We start from the raw sequence: 25,183 nt of genomic DNA, 5'->3' as shown, positions 1-25,183 counted from the left end.
ATAGTAATAAAGAGGTCTTTTATTTCTGGTCTCTGTTTCTTACTGTAGTCAAGAAAAAGTTCAGAGGTACTGGGCACCTGAGAGAGCGTTCCCAGTACTGTTCCTCGTGGAGATGTTCTGCTGTTCAGATTCGAAGGTGAAGCGTCGCCCCCACTTCCCTTTTTGGAAAGAAGAGGGGGAGTTTCAGATTTCAGAAGAAAGAGTGCAGCTTCTTTGGCTCTTAGAGTCTCAAAGTTAGATGGGAGATGGGGAAAGAGAGGTATGCATTTTAAGGCATTTCTAGCAATTGCTTTGTATAACTGCTATGAATAAAAGAAAACTGTCCCATTTCAGTCTGAAGCTAAAGGATTTGTGGGTTTGGGATCCTTCAGGGCATGTCTTGGCCACCTATGCTTCTCATAAGCCATGCTTCACAAACCACCCTGGTTTATACAAGATGAGCTAAGACCAAACAACCCAAGGGCAGGCGGGAGGAGGTGGTTCCCCTTCCTTCCCAGCTAAAAAAGGCATTTCCTAGCTTTGCCATTCAAGATCCCTCAGATGGAGCAGATGGAGGTTACTCCTAAGATCTAAGACGTGACTAAATCAACACGTATCAAACAGCAGCAAATTTGTAAGAAAAAGGTGAAAGTATCGATCACGTTAGTGGACACAGCAAAATTATTCAGACGGTCTATAAACAACATCATGACCGTATAGCCACTGTGGTCCCCCGGCATCTATGCAAAAACTGTATTTTCCAAGTTTCCTGAATGTGGTATAATCACAACACTGAGGGAAAAAAGATGTTAAATGTTTTGGGGATTTTTCACAAAGAAACAGATTGCCATCTAGAATACAACACACCAGATATAACAAATTTTTTTTTAAGAGTAATTTTTGTAAATGTGGCACTACTCAGGGACAGCAGTTTCAAGGGAAAATAATTGGAATATATATATATATATATATATATATATATATATATATATATATATATATAAATCATTGGTGTGTGTGTGTGTGTGTGTGTGTGTATATATATATATAATTTAAAAATCTAATGACTGAAATAGGTAGATTATGGAAAAGATCTTGCAAAGTCATCCCTATAGTTATTGGTGCATTTGGCAGAATAACAAACATATTAAACCATTTTTTACAAGAATTAAATATTTCAGCTAGACCTCTGTGCCCTTGCAAAAAAACCACTTTGCTGGGCAGATATTATATCTTACAACATTATTTCAAGAATTCCTGGTTTCCTAGCTGGAACTCAAATTTACAAAGAACACTAGTCAAAGAATTTATTCTTGTTGTTTGTTCTTTATACTGTGTCTTTCCTTGATGAATAAAAACATAACAACAATAATAATTTTGTTATGTTTTGTTGTGAACCGCCCAGAGTCCCTCCATGTGAGGGAGTTGGGTGGTGATAAATTTGACAAACAGACAAACAAACAAATAAAGAGTAATAATAATATAACGCCTCTGCTCTGCGAGCTGCATTGGGTGCCAGTTTGCTTCTGGGTCCAATTCAAGGTGTTGGTTATCACCTTTAAAGCCCTACATGGCATGGGACCAGGTTATCTAAGGGACCTCCTCTCCCCTATTACTTCAACCCGTCCCACCCATTTACACAGAGAGGGCATGCTTCAGACCCCCTCAGTAAAAGAACTCCGTCTAGCGGGGTCCAGAAGGCAGGCCTTCTCTGCGGTAGCCCCTCAACATCTTGCCCTCAGAGGTGAGACAGGCCCCCTCACTCCTGGCCTTCCAAAGGGCCTTGAAGACCTGGCTCTGTCACCTGGCCTGGGGTGGGGTGGGGTGGGAATACCTCAAGCATGGGGATGGCTAGCCCCATAGAGGCCTTCTGCCTTCAGCCTCAGATTTTTCATCCTCTTGGTCTCTCCTTCTTCTTTTTAGTAATGTTTTTAATTAAGGTTTTATGTATTTATATATTTAATGTTTTTAATGTTTGTTGTGAATCGCCCAGAGTTCCCCCATTGGGGGGAGATGGGCGGTTGAAAAATTTAATAAATAAATAAATAAATAATACAATACAATACAATGCATTCAGTACAGGCAGTGCAATATGCCCTGAGCTCCGGTGGACCCCCTCCCCATTACCCAGCTTAGCTGTGGCTTTTTCTACTTAAGAGTTGAACATTTATATTATGCTTGTTAAACTGTGCTGTTTAAAACCAAATTGGCCTGGATACTGAAGCAGAGAGGAAGGAAGGGGTCTTCCAATCTTGCTGTTCTTCCAACCAGGAATCAACAGATTATGGTAAGACTAGAAGGGAGGGGTGGAGAAGGGTAAGAATTGCAAAGCAAAGCAAAACTACTGACAAGAACAACAATTGAGATGCATGAATAGCAGCTGCACTGGACCAATCTGGATTGGTATGTCTGGTGTAGTGAAGCTAACTCTTTTCCCATTCCAAAAAAAATAAAACAAAAATGGCATCTTCTCTTCCCATATCTAAAATTTCTCCTGACAACAAAACAATTATATCTAGAAACTGTTCTTTAATGGTTCTAAGTTCACCAGTTGTAGTCCACCATAGTTGGAGGACAAGACTTGGTTAAAGAATTCATAGCTGTCTTCACATCTGGAGGTCAAGGTTGGTACATAATGATCAGGAGAAAGGCCTCTTAAAAATGACACAAAATGTTCTGATATTCAAGCTCTTATTGAATTCGATACATAAGAGAAAAGCAAGATAGCGCATATTCATTTACTTTAATGGCAATTGTATACACTCTACATCAGGGTTCCTGAACCTTGGCAACTTTAAGACGGGTGGACTTCAACTCACAGAATTCTGGGAGTTGAAGTCCACCTGTCTTAAAGTTGCCAAGGTTCAGGAACCCTGCTCTACATACTCTAGCTAACATACAAGAGAAGATAAAATCAAGATTCTAGAAAGTTCTAGGTAACATACTAGAGATTTTTTTCTTGTTAGCTAGAGTATGTATAGTCTAAGATATTGCCTGATGAGAATACCAAATGAAACCAACAAGATAAATGTAGGGAAGGGAAGGGAAGGGAAGGGAAGGGGCTTGGCAGCTGTTCATGCAACAATAAATAAATACTGAACATTTTTGGAAACAGATTGTTCAGTTGATGGACTTTGGTCTGATCAGATCAACAAAGCATGTCTTGAGTCCTTATTAGTAAATATTTCTGTCTTTGCACACAGCGATTTGAGATAAAGGCAAACTGGTAAGAATCGGTGGGTGGGGGGGGCAGGGTTGTCTTACACTTGAAAATCATTGGTATAGACTTGGTTCAAGAGTAATCCGGTATAAAAAAAGCAGAGACTTTTTCATCTGATACAGGCAAACTCTGTTTAACTGATTTATTGGGAAGTTTTTAATATTTTAATAATTTCTATACTATCAACAATGTTTTATTTAACCATTTTAAACATTATTATTCATATAAAATAAAAATGCATAACGTATTTTTACGTTATGTAAGGAGGAGGAGTTAACAAAAATAAAAGAATTAAATACAAAACCCAATGGCAATAGAATCAGAGTTGGTTTAATCCTAAACCTGCATGTATATGTGTGCATATAATTTTATTTGACTTTCTATTATTTCTCCAAAATCTATTCCAAACATATTTAATCATATAGTGTTCCTTTCTTCTATTATTCCATCAAATTCATTTTAAAGAATCTATTAGGGCTGTCTGTTAAAGAGGATAGCTGCTTAGCTTTCATCTCAAATCTAAATTTCTTAACCCAGAACCAACATTGCAGTTGTTATTCATTAACCCCTTTTTTCCTGAAGAAAAGTCCTTACAACACAGAGAGGTATTCCATCACTTGATTTCTTCCAACTCAGCAGTCCTGACTGAACTTCTGGGCCTCCCCTCTGTCTAGTTCTGGTGCACTGTGAACATCTAAAAAGTTCAGCTTTTAAATTCCCCCCTTTTCTCTTTTAGGGCTCTTTAGTGGAGGACATTCTGCTCTGCAAGTCTTCCCTCTGAGTTTCAACAAAAGCCAAGTATAATGGTAAGAAATTTATTTTAATGTTGGGAGAAACTGTATTTGAAATGATGGATGAGTTGGGTTGAGGAGTCCAAGGAAAGATAACCTCATCTGAAATTATCTTGAAGGCACTGAACTGACAGGAGAGAAATGGTGATTTGGTAGTATTTGGGAAAGGAGGCTGTTATCTTACTTTATTTTATTTATTCCTCTGATTTATTTTATCACCATTTCCAGAAGGGACCACATCAGGGGCAGTTTCTGTAGAACACTACTTCATAGTGTACCATATTGTTTGCCCAGAAACAACAAGGTTCCATTCATTGCTCACCTGCTTAAAACATTCCCACCATGGTCTGTTTGAAACTTTGGGGCAGCCACTCACCAGAATAGGGAAGCACTCAGATACAACATGGATTAGCATTCTTTTAATACTAGGGTACCGAGATCCCTCCCCTATGTAGAATATATATAGTTTGTGTGCTCCAAAGCAAAGCTAGTCTCTTGCATTATCTCTTTCTAAGAATGCATCTGAAAATATGTGGCTGGTGTGTAATCATTTGCTTGGAAGTATCCCCACTAATCGGAAAAGGGAGGAACCCATAAGTAAACTATTTTGAGAGTTTTTCTAATGGGAAGCAGAGAACAAATGTTTTAAAGAAATAAATAAATTGAGCAGTACAAAACCTGGTGGGAAGCAAAAACACATTTCGCCATCTGATAAAGTGCTGTGAATGGTTAGCAAGTCTTCCATGGGAGACGTTTTGTGAGAATAACCATGACACATTAGAATTCCAAGTGTGGCCATGGCACAAAAAAGGCTTGGAATTTGAATATTTTTCTGTGAGCTATGTTTGCTATGGATGCAACAGCTTGGGGGTTGGGAATGTATCTTGTTTTTTTGTTTGTTTGTTATTTTCCTCAAGGGTTTCATGAAGGTAAGAATTCCCTTGAATCAAACTTGACTTTGGCTGGCTACATATATATATACCCATGTCACTTTCTTGGCAGCAATACAGAAATGGTTTGCCACTACCTTCTTCCAAGATGGTTGTTTTAACTCCTCAATCTGGCCTATAGCTCTAGGATTTCCTAGTCGTCTCCTATTTAAGTACAGTGTTAGTCAGGCTTTTTTGAGATCAGCCAAAGTCAGCTACATACTGCCACCGCCCAAGAGCGAACAGCTATGGATCATGAGAGATTACAATTGCAGCCTCCAACTTCAAAGTCCAATGTTGGAATGTCAATGGATTTTCATTTCATAAGAGGAACACAGTATCCTTCACAGAGGTGGTTCACATATCTGACCAAGAGTCATCCATGTGCAGAAAGAACCTGCTCCTAAGCTTTTGGGAGCCAGACTCTCTGTCACCTAAACTGGTTATTACAGGATTTCTTGTCCCTTAACAACTGGCTCCAGCCTTTCAAGCCCCTTTTTAGGCTAAGAATGACATTTGAGTAGTGACCCAGGGCCCATACTCCAGAAAGTGGGTGAGACCAAAAGAAAAAAAAGGGCAGGCAGGACCAAGACAGCAACTAAGTTTGATTTAATTGAATTTCAATGCAAAGTTGAAAAGAAATTAATTCAATAAAAGAATATGATTCCTCCCCTCAATTTTTAAATAATTTTTCTCTTCTGTCCTATTAAAAATATTCATTTGGCACCCACTTTTGAAAGCAGTCTGGAGGTGGTGGGACATCCAAATCTTCTGAGGACATCAAACAGTCCTGCAGCTTCAGCTGGGCCCCCTGTCAAAATGGTCTGGGGCCAGGTTATTTGTTCATCATGGAGGTGGTGCAAATGTATGAATTTGCCCAAGTTTTAAGATCAGCATCAGAGGCTAATCTGGTCCATCTTTAAGGTCAGTTAGATCAGTGTTTCTCAATCTCAGCAACTTTAAGATGTGTGGACTTCAACTCCCAGAATTCCCCAGCTAGCATGTTTTCATAATGCAGGAGCCACCTTCAACTGTTTCAAAAGGCTTGTAATTTTTTTTTTAATAAACTGTCTCAATACTTGATGTATTAGTTGGGAAGAGTATATTTTAGAATCTGTAAATTACAGTAGCTTACAATATCTCATTTTGTGCATGTAGCTTGTTTACCATTTCGAGTGGAGTTAGTCCAGTAAGGCAGTCTACAAACAAAGCAATCCTCCCTGTTAAAATAAATCCTGCAGCTAAAACTGACAATCAGTTTTCAGGAGACCTTCTACAATGAATTCTCAAATGGATGGGCTTCCACTATGTCTTTTTGGGCACTAGGTACACGGTGAAGGTGGAGTCAGATTCCAGAACTGGGCTAGGACCTATGGTTCCTCTCCAGAAATGTATTTCCAGCCAACAACAGTTGATGAGATCAAAGAGGTAAGCGTGGAATGGGTGACCTTTCCAACTTTCCATAGATGCACTGTATCAGAAGTCAAGGACTATGGTAAGAAAAATGAAAATGTACTACAACCCTCCCTGCCCCCACCTCTCCAAAATAAGCAAATAATGAAGAATGATTATTTTGGACTGGGCCTTTCTCAACATCCTTTGATTTCAGGAGAAAATTATTGATGTGTCCACCAGGAAACCAAGTAAAATCAAAATCCATTTAAGCATATTCTGTTAGTAAAATCAGTGCAACAGAAAGGTTTTGAAGTGGGGGATGTGGTGATTGGACTATACCACACTTTATTTTTGAAGGGGGTTTCTCAGTCATGAATTTTATTCTGAACATCACTGAGCTAAGTTTCGTCCAATTTGGCAGAAGCACAGAAAAGGGGATTCCAGTTCAACCCTAGGGTAAGCAATCTGGTAGGCTACAATTCCTATTGTTCTCTACCACTATTATGCCAACTGGGACTTATGGGAATTATTATACAGCCTAGGGAAAGTGCCAGGTTGTTTACTTCAAATGTGAAAATGTGTGGTTAACATCTCTGCAGATCTTGGCTCTAGCCAGGCAGAAAAGCAAGAAAGTGAAAGTGGTTGGTGGTGGACACTCCCCATCAGACATTGCCTGCACAGAGGATTTCATGATCCAGATGGGAAGGATGAATAAGATCCTCAAGGTAAAAGAAGTGCTTAGCACAAGAACAGCTATGGCACTGGGTCAGATTCATTATTCATCTATCTTGACTTCAGAATTCTGAAGGTTTCTTTTCTTTTTATGAGAAATGCAGCAAAACCAACAAGACTAAAGACTGCTAGGAATGAGTAAGGAGTTCCTAGATGTTGGTAAAGGAATGGAGAGTAGTTACTTCACTATATATCTGGGCATTATCCACTATGAAAAGTAGTGCTAGGGCTAGCACTCCAGATATGCGCAGATGCCTTCCTGGCCTCCAGGTCACTATTGCAGCCAGATGACCCACAAGTATCTTTAAACTGCCCTATCCTGAACCTTGGCCTAAAGCCTGGCCCTATTCTGAAGCATTCACAGCCCAAAAGAGTCCTGGCACCCTTCATAATGCCTCTTGTTTTGCATATTCCAGCAAACTATATTCCAAATGCTTTTGAGGGGTGGGGGGATAAACTCTTGGTAGTCTCCTTTCATGTCCTAGCACTGTATTATCAATTCTGTTATCATATCCTATCCTGAATCCTGCCCTAAAGCCATTGCAAGCTCCAAGTGGACAGCCTCACTCCCACCCATCTACTATCAGCTGAGTCTATTTGCTTCTCAGAACTATTTGTTGTGATGAACCTTGATCCATTCCAGTGTTTAGCCCAAGTTTTCAGAGTTAGAATCCTCTTGAACCACTGTGCTATTGCCTTGGCTTCATCTTCAGTATTTCCTTAAATGTCAAAGGGGAGTTTCAGAATCTAGTGGAGAATCCACTGGCTGGGTTCACACATCATGCTAAACCACAGTTTGCTTTAATTAAGGCTGATCAACAAAGATACAGCGAGCTGGAATTCTCACATCAAGTGCAGCATAAACCATCTTTAAAGATCACGATGCCTAATTCTATACAGTTATCCAATGGGGTTTTTTGCTTCGTCTTTGGCTTTATATTTAGAACTCCTTGTGTCCACTTTGAAAATAATTCTGAAGAAACAAGCACAGCACCCCTCTACAACTCATTACAGCATGAATACTTTTAAAAGCTTTGATGCATGCTTGAAAAAGATGCTGCTGCTTTAGAATCAAATATTTAATGCAATTTCTTAAGGTGGAGGCATCTTTTCAGGCTTGTGTGGAAGCCTGGAACATGCTTGTGAGAAGTCTGATGCATTTCTTCCAAATTATACTTGGCCCATGCACAGCCATACATTGTTAAGTCCTGATAGAATATTCCTTCCAGGGCTTTTATGATGACCAACATAACAACACACATCATCTCTTGCAGGTGGACAAAGAGAAGAAGCAAGTGACAGTAGAGGCAGGACTTTTACTCTCTGATTTGAATGTGGAGCTGAGCAAACACAACTTGGCTTTACCTATGTAAGTAAGCCTTCACTAAGATGGTATCTTGCCCAGATAGTTGAGATGCATAGAAGATCAAATGTTATGGCTCGTCCATAAATGTGACCAAATGTGTGATAGAATTCTCAGTGACAGAATGGACCAAACCACATTAAAAAGTAAGGGGAGAGAACTGTTTTAGAGAATTCCCTCTTGAAAAAGTCTCCAATGCCAGGGTTCAACATACCTAATCAACATAGACACATATATTGCAAACTTAAGATTCAAGGCACAAATTTGCTTCTACGGCAGCATAGGATGATTTTAGCACAGGAGCTCAGATATAGTTGACTTCAAAGACTTTATAATTGCATACAGAGGGAATCCTTCATCCCATTGACCTTTTTCAGAAAGGCAAATGAATTCTTTTAAAGCAAACTGCAAAAAGAAATGGCTTATGGGCGCATACACAAATTCACTCGTGTGGTGACACCAAGGTGGAAAGAGCTCTTTAATCACAGAAGAACTTAATAAGACTGACTTTTTTCACAGCCAAGGTTATCCAAGAGTAATTACCAACACACGGGCATCCAAAACTGGGTTGTTGTTGTATTTTGCAAGTGGGATGTGGATGAAAATGGGAGAGGAACGTTTAGAGAGATTTTAGAGGAAGCAAGGAAGGATTCCTGGGGGTGGAGGTGGGTCCCCTGCTAATTCAGCACACTCAGGAACAACATTTCAGTTTCAGAAGGGTCAGAAATGCATGCATCCCTGACTATATCCTTGCCAGGATATGCTGAATCCAAGGAACCACGCCAGGATCAGAAATACACATCTGTGTCCAACATCCCTTCATATCCAGTGCCCTATTTTTATGGCTTGATGGGCTGTGACATATGTTCCGCACTCATTGGGGCATGTTTTGGAGCCAGGCAGGTGCAGTTAATTAGCTTTTTGTATGAATGTCACATTTCTTAATATCATTGCCTCAACAGCTACCTTTGGAGGAATCCCAGCTAAATCTCTCCCTTTTATGCCTTTTGGGGCCCAGTTTAGGAGCTGTGTCAGACGTGGCAGCTGCTGGAGTCATTGGCACTGGCACACACAACACCGGCCTCAGTCATGGCATCTTGGCCACTCAGGTAAAACCCCAGTGAGCTGTAGCTAGCAGGGTGTAAAAATTTCCCGGCCACTGTGTGACTGCAGTGAGTCATCAGAATGCCCATATTTCAACTTTTACTCCACTGTGGGAGAAAAAAGTGAGAACAAAGTAGGATTAGTTGAAGTCCCTTGGTATGCAAGGCACCACCGCAGAAGTAGTTATTCAAAAGGCAATTTCTGCCTAGATTTCAAACCCTAGTGGGTACTTGGATGGGAAATCCCAGGACTATAGACTAAATTGGGAAGCTGAAAAACATTCTGGAGGAAGATACCAGCAAACCCCTTCCATATTATTGTCAAAAACACTACATACATATGTTCACCAGGTTGCTGGGAGTTGATTTCAGTTGGAAGAAAATTTCCCCTCGACCATCAGGAATCTGGCAAATAGTAATGTGGTGTTGCTTGACACAACTTGCTGGACTGCCTCCCCCCACCCCACATCTCACTGCAGACAACCCCGGAGAGGAATGATCTGTGCCCAGAACTTTTCCTTAATATTCCAAGACTGTGGTAGACTTTGCTAAGACTTTCAATGCATCACAAAGCTGATGGCATCTCAGGGTCAGAATTTTGCTGGATGACAAGTGTAGTTCCTTCAGGCAATGGTGATCTTGCCCTGCAGTGGCAAATCCCAGCACACCTGGCCTCTGAACTGGAAGCAGACCATCTTTGATTTCCAATTCAGAAGAAGTGCAAGAATCTTCCCAAACTGCAACTCGCATGGAGATCTGATCCAAAAGCTGTGATGATAGGGTGGAGGCAATTAATGAACTTCTCAATCTTCAGGCTTCTAAAAGTAGAATTTCATTAGAGTTTATTTATTTATTATGGCCAATGTAGCCAACCAATTTGCCACAAGAGACATTGTTTTTACATTATTTCTTTATTAAAAATGGGGGGGGGGAGGAATCCCCATAAAATCAATGATATGACAAGAGGAAAGGAAATAAACCAGATGGCAGTTTGACAGATAGTAGGATCTTTAGAAGCTTTTCCTCGATTGAGGTGATGGAAAATGCATTAAAAAAATAAGGCATTTTAAAAGCCATTTGTCTTGCTTGTAAGTACTTGCAGTAAATGTTTGCATATCCAAATAGGTACAGGAGAACTGACATATTGTATGGCACTCCACAAATCTCCCCCCAAATCAATCAATGTGAAGTGATAAGGTACCAAAGAAGGCAGGCTCCGCCAAGGACCTCTCAGTGTTGTTTCTGTTGAAAAACAATAAAAAGGAGCAAGGAGAAAAGGGTCCATCTCTTCTGAACCCCAGCAGTCAATCATGTGTGGGGTTTGAGAGCTCAGTTTAGGTTTTTCCGTGGTTCAGCTATAATTTATTGGCAGCTGGAGCCGAAGTGGAATTTTCCTGAGAACTGTTGTCCTAAGCTTGCTGTTTTCTCCTTGGATCACCCCATCCTCTGTACTCAATTAGACCTCACAACCCTACATTTTAGCAACCTGTTCCTGAGTCTATCTGCCCCTCTTCCCCACATCAGTCACAATGGCATCATACAAACTCTGGTTATGGTTACTGAGGAAAGTACCTGGTTGTGAAAGTGCTAGCATGATCACTAGCACTGTTCACAGAGGCTATAAAATGCAGTGGAGGAAAGGTAACCTAGGGGCTTCTTAACTCCTTCTATTAGCAATTAATTTGATTTTATGGCAGGCAAATGCCTGTAATGTATTAGGAGACACATGCATTGACTATCTCATTGCTTAATGCCTTTTTGTGCGGAATGTGGGCAAGGGGACTTTTGTAACTCCAGGATTTATGGTTGGAACAGGAGAGGTGGTGTTGACTAAATGCTCCATGCCATCTGGATCTCTGGACCCAAGAAAGTGGACTTTCCCTTCCTCTTTCCTATCACACCACTGCAGGCTTAGACCTTGGCAGTTTTCAATGGAAGTGCTGTTTTCTGCTCTCTCTTACTGGTCAGCTTTAACTTGCTTTGGAGGGACTGGGAGCAGAGATTGAAACAGTGGTAATATACCCTAAATGGGAAAAAAGGAGGCCTTCCCAGCAAAGACAGAGGTGCTGTTCCTGTGGATGTCTACCATTTTAATTTCCCATAAGTCTTTTGAGAATGGCACTCTGGAATGCCAAGCTGTAGCACTATTCCCAAATGCCATGCCCTTTGAAGCAAGCAAACTCAGGAAACAGGATTTCTGCAAAGGTCTTTATTGCAAGCAGGGTATTGTAACAGAAAACTTGAAAGCCTGCCAAAACTTAGCATAACTAAGGCAGAGTTTCTCTGAGTCTCTTTCTCACGTGTCCTCTCCTGGACTCAGGGCTCTTGTCTGTAAGGGCCCTGCTTCTGTCTGTAACTGATGTGCTCCCTCTACATTCCCAGGGTCTGTTAGCCAAGGGATGTTTTAGAAATAAATAGCCAGCCACAAAAGGAAGGGACTGTGACCATTTCAGCAATCCTTCCTTCCTTCCTTCCTTCCTTCCTTCCTTCCTTCCTTCCTTCCTTCCTTCCTTCCTTCCTTCCTTCCTTCCTTCCTTTTCTCACACACAGGCCAAATTTGAAGATAAAAGTGCAAAGTTTTGGGCTGGGAAGGCACATATGGCTTATGGGCAGTAATCTGCCCACTCTTTGCAAGCAAGGAAATGTTATACTAAATCAGGGTAAATGTTTAATTGCATCCATATTGCTGGCTCTGATTGGCGTCAACTTTCCAAAGTCTTCCAAATAAGTATTATCTGCTACATGACCCTGTTTTAGCTTGAGGAAGCAGGGATTGATGCTGGGTGTTCTCCACGCAAAAAGGAAGTTCTTTCATTGAAAACTGCCAAGGTCTAAGCCTCCAATGGTGTGGTAGGAAAGAGGAGGGGAAAGTCCACTTTCTTGGGTCCAGAGATCCAGATGGCACAGAGCAGATTGAACTCTGCCATGAAGAAGCTAAGCTACAGATCTTCCTTGAGGATATTTCAGAGATGTATTCCCCTGTATCTCATTACCTATTGTCAGGATCTTGTGAAATTGGCTTGAATCAATCAGAAACCAGGTTGGACTAGAAAAAGCCATTTTCTGAGCAGAGAGGATGCAGGTCTACTGAGGCTTGGTCCACTGAGACCCTCTCCTGAGTAGGTTGTGCCTGCGTAGTTAGATTAGGGAAGCTGATCTAGATAAAAACATCCTCCCCTCTCACAAGACTTCACAGTACCCTCCATCATGGTCAATGGAAACTATTTTACAGCCTCATTGTTCCACGGGGGGTTACTTGAGGGGGCTACTGCTAGGGAGGGAAGGACTTACTATTTACTCTCTATTTCTACAATTCCTTCTTGAAAATCCCCATCCTGTCTGTTACAGTAAAGCGTTAAAACAATTCCACTGTAAAGCCAATGCAATAGAGATAGGAATGTGCCTCTAGATAGGTGTGAAATGCACTTTCCTGAAATGGCAACCTCCTTTCACTTTGGCTCACAGTTGTGTTTATGGAGGGCTACAACCCTGTGCAGTTCATCCCTCAGATCAGAATAAAATCCCCATCCATAGACATGATGATCCTTTCACTTTATGATTGTATGAAAATCAACAAAGAAAGTCATGGTCCAGTAAAAGCAAACCAACATATTATGGCATAACTTCAATAGAGTACCCATCATCAGATGCAGGAATCCTGCAGAATGACAGGGCTAATTGTGGTAGGAAAGTTAAGAAGGCAGATCAGAAAGAGAGACAGAGGAGCAACAGGTAAAAAGTCTTAGGAAATGTCCCTGATTTGATCCCCCGCACAGTGCCTGCCAAGCAACAGCCTGCCCTCCCCCCATTACTTCCTTGCATCTGCTTGGCTTCTTGCCTAAGTCGATTTTATTATTGTTGCTATTATTATTGATTCTTTTAATTTAAAAAACTGGGAAGCCAGCATGCTGCCAAGCAAAACATATCCTGTATTTCCAATAATAACAATAGGCGAGACATAGATTCTAGCACCATTTTTCAAAAATAAAGTGGGGGTAGTGGCAGTGTGTTTTGGCTGGGTGTGTGCTCATCTGTCCCCCCAAAAGTTCAACTGTAAGATGAGGAAGTTGAGGGCATCCTGGAGTGGGAGTTATGGGGAGTAACTTTACTATTTGGTTTAATGGCTGTTTCGTGATTGCTTACTCCCATCATGGGAGCCATTTTGTAAGAATGACCATAACAGGCTGTCGAAATTCCAGATATGTCTGCCAATCCAAAAGTTTAGGAAGCCATAGTAGCTAAGCATAGTTGTCAGGACGTATACAACTGCATTTTCAAGTATGTGCAAAGGTGTGCACAAAATATAAAGGCCCATTTGCACTAATTCACGAATTCAGCGTACATTGACATAACATTGCTGAATAGGACCCTGTTTGCTGCCAATCTTATATACTGTATAGGTGTGGGAGTTTATAGGGGTGAATTGGGGTGGAGTGGAGCTTAGCTGGAGCCCAGGGCTTTGATATTCCTCTCCCCAATTATCCATAGGCCATTAATAGCAGTTCATGGCTGCTTGCAAAACAAATTGCTCTCCCCACTTCAGACCACGGTGGCTGGCTAAATGACTTGCCTTTCAATATGATTGATAATTTGTCCCCTGCAAAAATCTGTGAATTGTAAGAAGTGACAAGGGAGGGCTGTAAAAAAGAAAAAGAGAGAGGGGGAAGGCTAATAAGAGAGGGTGGGTGATCAGTTGAGAGACAAAAGATGGCCTTTCGGGAACCAAGAGGATATAAAATGTATTGGCAGCTGACAGGTTCTGTAGAAGAAGCAAAGGGGAAAATTCTAGGAAATGGGAGAAAGTAGAACAAAGCTTTGTAGCCTTGCAGTAGTAGATTATTTATTTGTTTGTTTATTCACTCAGTTTCCATAGCCACTCGTCTCAATCCAAGTTGAAACTTATTTAATAAGTTATTCTTATTTTATTTGCCTAAAAGACAGCCTGCACCATGAGGGGATGAGGAAGGAAGAAACGTCCGAGAAATCTCAGCTCCCACGTCTCTTTCTGCCTCTGAGCATCAGTTTCCTACCTGAAAACTTCCAGAGGAAGTGTTACAGTGGCAGGGTTTTTCTTCTGGTGCAAGTGCTTATAAATGTGCACATGTTGACATACAGAAGACTGCCCAGTTGGGAGCATGAATCAAAGTAAAATAAAATAAAGCGCAATGGGAATATTTAGGTGACCAGGTGCAAAAGAGCAGAGGGCTCCTGCAGCTTTAACAGCGATCCAGGCACAGAATTGAGCATTTCTGCATCTGCAATGGAAAGGGGCAAAATAAACTCCAAAACAGACTCTCAAAGTGCAGAATGAGTGTTCAGCTGGAAAACAGCAAAGTTAGCAAAAGGAACACAACACACCTTGAGTCAAAGTAAACTAATACTCATGGATGCATCTTGAGTTTAGTAAGCAGGACATAATAGAGGCATATTAGGCATCATTTGGAGAACGTGGGTGCACGTGATACTGGAAGATTAATGGTAGGAGATTCAGGATAGAAAAATGGAAATTCATCACATATTACATTAGACCAGTGTTTCTCAGCCTCACCAACATTTGCACTAATTCATGAATTCAGCATACATTGACATAACGTTGCTGAATAGGACCCTGGCTACATGCTGGCTGGGGAATTCTGGGAGTGGGAGTCCATGCGTCTTAATGTTTCTGGCTGGGGGATTCTGGGAGTTGGAGTCCACACATCTTAATGCTGCTGCGGTTGAGAAACACTGCATTAGATGATAGAATCCACCACCAGAGGATGCAGCACTGATCACAATTGTGCCCAGCCATTGCTTGTTTAATCATAGTTAGTTAAACAAGCTATATTTGCATAGTTCATATAGTACACTAAGTCTAAATGCTGGTTTATAACAATAATGGGAGGGTTCAAATGGCAAATAGGTCAAAGCTAAGCAGTAGTTTAGCATGATGTTGACTATTCTGCCTCGTGTGCATATGCACATGAGTGCAAGAGAGGAAGAAAGAGAAGGTGAAACAGTCCACAAGTTCACATTAGTATATAGCCCAAACCCAACAGGCTACTGCATGATGTAGAACTCTGCAGAGAGCAGAATTTTAAAGCAATTATATTGGCCCATCTTATTATCTCTCTTGCATCCTAGAATGGAAGTCTGTCCTTGTTATATAACCAAAGCAGTAAATGGCTGCCTAGGATAGGAGCAGAGTCTCAGCTGCAAAATTTGCAGAATGATAGGCAGGTTTGTTTCAAATTATTTTAGTGTGATTTCCCTAGAGCTTGTTTTCTCCTCTGAACCACTTTGACCTCAGAAGATTGCCTAGAGATGGAAAAAAGGCCCAGCACAGCAGCACCGTGCAAAAGGCCTCAGACTCTTAATTTTGTCTACTTCCTGTCCCTTGTCTTTTCTTCCCCCTGGGAAGTCATGTTCAGCAAGTGAGAAAGGAGGAAAGGCAAACCAGAGGATTGATGAAATTTGTTCTGTAGAGCCATTGGAGATCCAGAGGGTAGCCTGAAATTCAGCCCACTGGTGCCCTCTGCTGGAGAAAGTTTCCAGAGAGGAAAAACTGGGCTAGGACAGGGAAAAATGGATGGTTGGGATGCTCCCATTTCCGCACTGTGAAGAACTGGGGTCTCCAAGACATTGTCCGTCAGTTACTTACTGCCTCTTTTAGCATCAACCAGCCATTGAGAGTCATCCAGCTCTAGAAGATGCTAGCTTTAAATCATTTTAGGGGATGGGATCTGCCCTTTCTGGCAACTGTAAACTCTGGGCTACAGCCAATGAGGCAACTGTACAACACACCAAGGACATTCCCCACATCCTTACAGAAGCTTGGCAGTAGGTCAAAAGTCATGACTCAGATCTGCAGATGTTCATGTTGCTGAAGCAGATGTTCCTGAACCTGAACAAAACTTTAAACCAGGAGCATCCATACTGGGGCCAATAAAAGCCAAGAGGGTGACTTATGGCTATGCAATTAAAGCTCTGACCCCTTTTACATATTGTACATGTACAATGCACATAAAAATGGGTCGTGCTTCAAACATGCAGTCAAGGCCACCATCCTGACCCTTTTTACTGCCTTCTGAGGACCTTCTGCTTGAATCGATAGTTGAAAAATCTCATTTGAACTGAAACATCAAATGAACCTTAAAACTGAATCACCAGTTCAGAGTAAATCTGCCCGGTGCTTGTCAGATATTTTTCATTTGGAATTAAAATTAGCCATTTATGAGTGATGGAATTCTCCTATCTCTTTTCTCAAATACCTAACAATATGAGCCTTCAGCATTGTTAGTGTTTCAAGTTTTGTTCAGCACCATTCATTTTTTTACTTTGCTTCTTTCTCTCTGTTTCTTAGATTAATCACATGAGTGATCTTACCCAGTCAGGGACCTTATAGTAAATGAGGCTGATATGATTTTTTTTATAGCCAATCAGATTTTGCTGAACCAAAGAGAAGTGAAGACAAGCAAATGGACATTTTTATAAGCAGTCAAAGTAATTCTATTTTATAACACAATGAGCCATCAACTAGCTGACAGCAACTTAGGCTAACTTTTGTCTATGGGGTTAATTTATGGTTCAGTGTATCATGAGACCCCAGTAAATGGATTTGTTCAATTAAAATTGTTCAGATAACCATGGGTAAGCATAGCATGCAAGCATAGCCATTGCTAAAAATATGAGCAGTTTTGACTCTGCTGTAATAAAATAATGTTATGGTAAACTTATTAGGCTGAAGTTGAACTGTAATGACTCTAATGTGGTATCCCATTTATACTGTCCCCAAAGTGCCCTCAGGATAATCACTGTGGAGGCTGGTGGTGTATAAATAAGCACAATTTTTTAAAACCAAATCATATAGTTCAATATCAAGTAATGATGCAGATGAATTCCAGCAGTTTACAGTCTCCCTCATTTATCTGTGAGAAATTGTTACATCAAAGACTCCCAAATGTATGCCTTTCCTGAAATCTTTGCACTGAATTAGTTGGGATTTATGAATCCCAAGTATGTGCAACCTGTTTTGTTTCTTCCTCTTATTGCTTCTGTATCCTAAACACAGGTTAGGAAAGTTTTAACTTACTTCCTTCCTTCCTTCCTTCCTTCCTTCCTTCCTTCCTTCCTTCCTTCCTTCCTTCCTTCCTTCCTTCCTCCCTTCCTCCCTTCCTCCCTTCCTCCCTTCCCTTCCCTGTGGCTGCCTCTCTTCCCAAAGTGACTCTGGGCAGCAAACAAAGTTTAAGCAAAAAACAACAATGTTGTTAAAAACCCACAATACATAATCTAAACAAAAAAGAAGTTGATACTGAGACTAAGAGCAACTTATCTTATGAGGAAGCCCATCTTGCAGTGTGATGATTGCAACATCAACAGAAGATTCAAATGTAGTAAAACACCCTTCTCCAACTTGTGCCCTCAAGATCTCTTGGACCAATTCCTAAAGGCTTATGGGAATTGATGTCCAACAAATCTGAAAGGCACCCAATTGGGAAAAGCTGCAGTAGAAGTTGTAGTGCTTCAGATTGACTCAAGGCAATGCTTTCCAGTGGAATGAGCATATACAATACATTCAGTTGTTTCTTTTCCAGTTAACCTCAAATAAGTGCAATGACACCAACAGTGTTAATGAGCACGTAGGGGTGGTTATTGCAACTACATGGGTGGGTTCAAACAATATACTAAATCCTAAACCAGGTTAAGAAAACAAAGCATCTATGCTTACATCACATGCTGTATCCAAATGAGCCATATTATGGCTTCACTTGATCGAATGATTTGTCATGTTGATTTATCATGTTGAATGATTTATTGTTTTGTTACTGCACACTCCAAGCAAACCAGCCTGTGGCAGTTAAGAACATAAAACAATGACATTATCAATGAAATCCAACAATCTCAGAATAAAATTAAACTTGAAACATGCCACATAAAATCCATAAATAATATCAACACCCAAAACAGCACAACGTAAAAAGCTTCAGACATTAAAAAAACAAAAAACAAATAATCATGTGTAAACCAGGCACTTAGATATCAGGCCCTTTGCAGCTTCCCCCAAACCAAAAGGGATTCTTTCCAAGCATACGTTTCACGGAAGTAATTTTAGCAGGTTCCATTGAGATGGACAGGATAGCGTTAGATGAATTCCAGCAGCTGGACCCTTTCCCATCTAGAATCAATCCATCTGTACATCTGCTATAGTGGAAATGTTTTGATTTCCTTTCTAACAGCCTCCCTATGATCCAGGGAGGAGGCAGATCTCTTCACTGATAACAAGGAAGTTTGCAGCTGGCTGTTTACATAACTAACTCCTGAATCTTTACCGTTTTGGGAACCAACCTTTACACCACCAGAAGAAGGCATGATAGGTAGCTTGGTTCACCCAACATGCTAAGACAAGGGCTGAATCCCTACAACATGCTGAACTACAAACTTTCCAATCATGCTTTAATCTAGCCCAATGTGTTGTATGGACGCAGTCATTGTGTAAACAAGGAAGGGGTACTTTGGGTTAAGTTTGAGCCAAATGATGTTTTTTTAAGGTGCAAAGGTAGAATAGGCAGACAGTGGTGCAAAGTGGGCAGGGCCATGTCATCCACGTGGACAGGATCGGAGAATTCTGCTTTTTTTTTAAGAATCTGGAGGAGTTTGGGGATGGTTATTTTTTAAAAATATTAATCTGAGCCTTATATCACAGATTATGTGTGTATTCTGCCTCAAAACTGTGAGACAGAATATCACTGATTTTCAGCAGTTGTGGTCATCAACACTCTAAGGCAGTGTTATCCAAACTTGGCCACTTTAAGATGAGTGGACTTCAACTCCCAGAATTCCCCAGCCAGCCATGTTGAAGTCCACTCATCTTAAAGTGGCCAAGTTTGGACAACTCTGCTCTAAGGGCTATAGAGAGGTGGGGCCATTCAGCTTCGGGGCCACTGATTCCCCCCACTCCACCCCAGTTTAAACCGGCTTCATCGAGAAATATTATTGGCTTGGCTCATACAACTCACTAAATCATAACCCAGATTACAGGTGGTCTTCATTTAGTGGCTGCCTCATTTAGCAACCATTCACAGTTATAACTGATGAAAAAGTAACTTTGCAACCAATCCTCGCATTTATGATCTTTGCAGGTCTGTAAAGCAAAGGAAAGCTGAAGTAAGATAAGCACAGTCATGGTTTCACTTAGCAACTGTTTCGTTTAACAACCAAGTTGCCAGTCCCAGTTGTGGTTGCTAAATGAAGACTACCTGTAATATGAGTTCATACAACATACTAAGGTATAAAAAAGCCGATCTAGCTTTTAAAAAGCTGTCTTAGTATGTTGCCAATGTGTAACTACTAAATCTGTAATAGCCTGGTTAAATACGTTGTGTGAACACAGCCTAAACGTTATAATTTTAACTCATGGCCCTGGGTCTACCAGTTGGGCAGGTTGACAGATATTGCTTCTTTGATGGTGGGTGCATGCACGAAAACTACAGTAAAGCAGAACTCAACTGAAACTAACTCTTCAAATGTCCTGTAATAGGTGGACTGATTCCCAGATTAAACCAGATTCCTTGCTCTTCCCCTGGTAGGTGGTAGCTATGACGCTGTTGACAGCTTCAGGGGAAATCCTGGAGTGCTCTGAATCTGTGAATCCTGAACTTTACCAAGCAGCATGTGTACATCTGGGCTGCCTGGGCATCATTCTGACAGTCACCTTCCAATGTGTAGCAGAATTCTATCTGCAAGAAACCACCTTTCCATCTACACTCAAGGAGGTAAGCTCAGATGCTGCAGTCAGGAAGTACAATTTAACACCATTTTGAGAGGCATGTGATGTCTCTATCTGTGTGGCCAAAATGCCATTTGATATTTTAATGTCTTGGAAGAATCAAAGCTGCTAGAATAATTCTACCAGCAGGCAGCTGTCATTAGTTAACAGGTATTCTTTTTCTATACACAACAGTCTCAATTCATCTCATTTGTTAGAGAATCTTCTAAGCTGAGGTCCCTAAGTAGGAAGATAAAATTTCTTTTCAGGGAGTGTCCAGTCATCAGAAATTATTTTTTAGTATCTAAAGCAGTGTTTCTCAACCTTAGCAACATTAAGATGTGGGGACTTGGATTTTCAGAATTCCCCAGCCAAACATGCTGGCTGGGGAATTCTGGGAGTTGGAGTCCACACATGTTAACGTTGCCAAGGTTGAGAAACACTGATCTAAAGTGTGCGTGCACATTCCCCATGTGTGCCAAACATTTTAACTCTTCATCTCCCATTCATTGGGAAGAGCAGTGCATATTCCATACATTTATACTTGGAAAATTCCACACACCCATGTTATCTTGCATAAAACAAATTTCTGACAGACTTTTGTCTATGATACAGATGTATCCTTCTAAGAATGCTTTATTTTAAATCAACATTCTTGTTGTGTTTGCTTCTGAGGTAAGTGGGAGCTGTATACTCTCCACTTATTTATTCAACCTATATGCTGAATGTATATTAAGGGAAATTGGTTTGAAAGAAGATGAGCATGGTTTTAAAACTGGAGGAAGAAAAATCAATAACCTGCACTATACTGAAGACACTACCCTGGTAGCTGAAAATGTAAAGGATCTGCAAGCTCTAGTGATAAAAGTTAAGGAACACAGTGAAAAAATGGGACTAAAATTAAATATAAAGAAGAGCAAACTAATGACAACGGGTAGAACAACCAGCCTTAGAATTGACAATGAAGATATTGAAATGGTGGATAGCTTCTGCCTTTCAGGATCAACCATCAACAGTAAAGTAACAAGCAGTCAAGAAATCAACTGCAGACAAGCACTTGGTAGAGCAGCCATGAAGATATTTAAATGGCATGATGTGTCTATACCTACAAAGATCAGAATCATGTAAGCCATGGTATTTCTGTGATACTCTATGGAAGCAAACGTTGGGCTTTGAACAAGCAGGATAGGAAGAGTATTGACATTTTGGTGTTGGAGAAGACCCCTCAGAATACTATGGAGAGCCAAGAAAACAAACAAATTAACCCAGAGTTCTCACTTGAGACAGAAATGGCCAGGCTGAAATTATCCTACTTCATTCTCTCTGTCTTTGACCTACAAATAACTTACAGCAGCCTTTTCCAGCCAGATGGGCTGCTTTCCAAATTCCTAGCCCACATTGCGAAAAGGGACCACGCTATCCCAACCCATCTGGAGGGGGACAGCAGGGAAAGGTTCAGATGAGAACAATTTGTCCCTTAACTTTGCTCAGTTCCTGCCACAACTTTCCTCGGAGGAGAAATAACAACTTTTAAGATCTTTAGTTTAAAAGGCGAGGTATGATATGCAAAATTATTCAGGGAGTAGAGAAAATAAATAGGAAGATATTTTTCTCTTTTTAAAGTAGTAGAAGGTGAGATCATCCAATTAATCTCACTAGTAGAAAGTTGTCTTAGATGCAGCACACAGGTATTTCCTTAGCTGGCTTTCAAGGAGACTTAGTTAAGTTCATGAAGTAAGTTTATTCCAATGATGCTGCTGTTACTGCGGCAGGCTGCCTAGGGTTCATGCAGTTTTCATGACTTAAATTTTATTGGCAGTGTGATTATCATGTTTTAATCTATATTTGGCTTAGACAACTTGTGTTTGGGGACAGTTGATAAATGATGATAATAAAGATAATGAAAATATGTAGAAATAGCCAGGATCAGCCCTCTGAATACCAAGCACTGACCGCCAACTTCAAGAAAAATCTACTACGTTCATGTCCTCCTTTTAAGGGTAATCTGATAGCTCTTTAATGGGACCATCAAGCATAGATCTTCTCAGATACTTTTTCAGGAAATAAAGAGCCTATGAGTGGGCAGCATTTGCTGAAATTGGTAGCATAGAAGAAATAGGGGTGAATGGACCAATTTTTCAAACAAACTGAATTTTCCCCCTTCTCCTCATTGACCTTTTTTTTTTTTTTTTACTGTAGCCTTGGAAGACTTAGTGCCTTACAAACATACTGAACTATAGTTCCCATAACCCCACAGCCAGCCCAGCAATTAATGATGCTAACAGCAGATGTTTCGCCACTACAATGTTGTCTAATAAATCTGGCAAGCACCAAGCATTTGAAGGGTGGCCTAAGCTATTGCTTCAATAAATGAATGTATTTTGGATTCATCCATTATTTGCAATTAACCACGATAGTGGAATTAAACCTTCAGAATAGATGAATCTCTGAATACCTGATACCAGTAAAGGCAGGGCCATTAATAAGGGAGGCCTGTTGCCTTCAAATTCTGATTATAGGCTTCCAAAGGCACTAGGCTGGATACTAATGGAAATGGGATGCTAAGAAGACTTTCTAATTCACCAAGGTCAGGTTGGATAAGAAGCAGCAGTTCTTATTTTAAAAGAAGGAGGGCTGAATGTGGATGGCCAAAAGACCTAAGTCTGAGCCCATAATTTCATGGCTGACCTTGAATGGAAATCTGGATCAGGCACTATGTCACTGTGACACACTGGTTTCACATCTTCATGTGATATCTGAATCATAGTGGCCTCTTCTTTTTCTCTTCTTTGACTCGTTTTCACCAGTTCCATAAATACTGTACGCGTCAATATGTTTTCCCTCAAAGCCTTTTCTGTTTCCTGAGGCAGCTGGAGAGAACAAAATTAACAGAAAGGTCCCCCCCAACTTTTTTTCCTTTTCTTTGTGCCATGTTTTCCTTTGGCACACACATAATATGTCTCATTACTCCTGATTTTGCACATGGGCCTCCAGATTAGGTTGGAGAAACAGATGCTTCTTTTACGTGAAGTTGAACTGCTGAGCCCCACTGGCTGTTCACTTTTTCTGTTTGTCTCCATGGACCATTCTTGTCCAATATATTTTACTCCTCCTTCATTTGCTACATGTAATGTGTGCTTCTTAGTTCCCATGGCCTCATAGGCATAGGTTTGAGAGGTAGGGAGGGAGGGAGGGAGGGAGGGAGATTGCAAAATCATCCTTTAGTTGTGGGCATTTTCTTTCCTGGGTAGTTCAACAGAAAGCTATAGTGAGCCACCATCCTTTTCCAAATGGAAGGCAACCCATGACCAAAAGCTGATGAAAATAGTAATGGTGAACCAAACAAATTCCTCCGCTGCAGAAAAGAACCTGTGTTTGCTAGGAAGACTCAACCTGTTCTTTGGCAGTGACCTGTGGTTAGAGAAGATGGCAGGGTTCCCTGATACGTGAAAATTATTTCAAGGGTTCCTCCAGGGTAAAAAGGTTGAGAAAGGCTGATCTAGTCCAATCCTCAACTGTGTCAGTCAGTTTTGCTGTTGGTTTATTAACTCTGCAATCGTCGCTCCCATCTCCAGAGCAAATTTGTAAGACTTCACATGGGAAGAAGTTTGGATTGCTGTGTTTGTCCAATCTCTCATTTTCTATTTTTTAAGCCATCTGAGAAAATGGAAAACTTAAAGTGGTTCATGGCCAGGAAGCAGCAATTAATTCAAACAACAACTATTGATCATATACACCAGTTATTTGGTGACATAAAGTTTCACTGATCAAATTTTGCTGGCAAAACTTTTAGAAAAATGTGAGGGGGAATTAATACAAGGTATCCCAAAAATCTTAGTGCAGTTTTAAGCTTTAAAAACTGCACTTTTAAGACATCCTATATAAAACTCCTATGTGAATGTTCTTGTTCCTCTGCAGTATTTTTGAGACATTCATATTGATGAGAAGGACTTCCCATAGAATCCTAGAGCAGGAAGGAACATTTAGGCCACCAAGTCTAACCCTCTACTCAGTGCAGGAATCCAAATTAAGCATCCCCAGAAGGTAACTGTCCAGACAAATGAAAGGGAACTCATCATAACTGTCTCCACTGTTGAACTACTCTTGCTGTTAGGAACAATAGCAACTATTTGTTGTTGTCCTTTTCCTGCAGTAAATTAATGGGCTGAAAAATAATCATCTTGCAGAGGAGAACCAGTGACAAAGTGATGGTTAAGGTATTGGATTAGAACTAGGGAAACCCAGATTCATGGCTAACCTCACCAAGGAAGCTCTTTGGGGGAGGGTGTTGGATCATTATTGCTCAACCCAACCTCACACTGACCTCACAGAATTGTTGTGGTGGGTAAAAATGGAGGAGAGAGTATTGTGCATGCCACCTTGAGGTTCTGGAGGAAAGGTGAGAAATAATAAATTCATAATTCTGCCAGTTTTACTCTTGAACATGAATTATTCAGCATATCATCCAGGTGGCCCACCAACACCAGAAACATGAGCAATATCACCCAATTTAAAGATGTGCCCATTCTCAGCTTTGACCACTTGCAGGTCCTTGACAACCTAGAAAATCATCTAAAGAAATCTGAGTATTTCCGCTTCCTTTGGTTCCCTCACAGTGAAAACGTGAGCATCATCTACCAAGATCATACCAACAAGGTGAGTTCATTGTACCATGACAAAACTAATTTGTCATTAACTTTATTGGAGAGAGAAAACTAGGGAGGCAGTCTCCATAAACATCATTGCTTTACAGGTCAAGAAGTTGCATCTAACCTCACCACAGATATGCCCTTATAAGCCTAACTCTAATCCCTGTCAACTATTCCCAGAGCAATTCAAAAGTGTGCAGTTGAGAGAGGCTGGTCTGACCTCCTAACCTTAAACAATTAAAGCACTAGACTTGAATCAGAGAGACCCAGCCATGGAG

The 25,183-nt window shown here is 40.8% G+C and overlaps 1 protein-coding gene across 1 annotated transcript in view; it reads left to right on the top strand.

Moving 5' to 3' along the window:
- Positions 1 to 3,878: 3,878 nt before the first annotated feature.
- The window catches only part of LOC103058013 (L-gulonolactone oxidase-like), a 31,937-nt gene continuing 10,632 nt past the window's right edge, over positions 3,879 to 25,183 (top strand). The window contains exons 1-7 of the mRNA XM_025173546.2: positions 3,879 to 4,005; positions 6,246 to 6,347; positions 6,914 to 7,039; positions 8,321 to 8,415; positions 9,428 to 9,518; positions 20,078 to 20,263; positions 24,805 to 24,912. Of these exons, the coding sequence (XP_025029314.1) occupies positions 4,003 to 4,005; positions 6,246 to 6,347; positions 6,914 to 7,039; positions 8,321 to 8,415; positions 9,428 to 9,518; positions 20,078 to 20,263; positions 24,805 to 24,912 (711 nt within the window). The 5' untranslated portion in view covers positions 3,879 to 4,002. The remainder of the gene's footprint in view (positions 4,006 to 6,245; positions 6,348 to 6,913; positions 7,040 to 8,320; positions 8,416 to 9,427; positions 9,519 to 20,077; positions 20,264 to 24,804; positions 24,913 to 25,183) is intronic.

This window comes from Python bivittatus, unplaced genomic scaffold (genome assembly GCF_059951505.1).
Source record: "Python bivittatus isolate LINGU-HERP-01145 unplaced genomic scaffold, Pbiv_v1 ctg000690_np1212, whole genome shotgun sequence".
NCBI classification, from domain to species: domain Eukaryota; kingdom Metazoa; phylum Chordata; class Lepidosauria; order Squamata; family Pythonidae; genus Python; species Python bivittatus.
The sequence above is the reverse complement of the archived record's forward strand: the minus strand, read 5'-3'. Positions and strand labels throughout refer to the sequence as shown.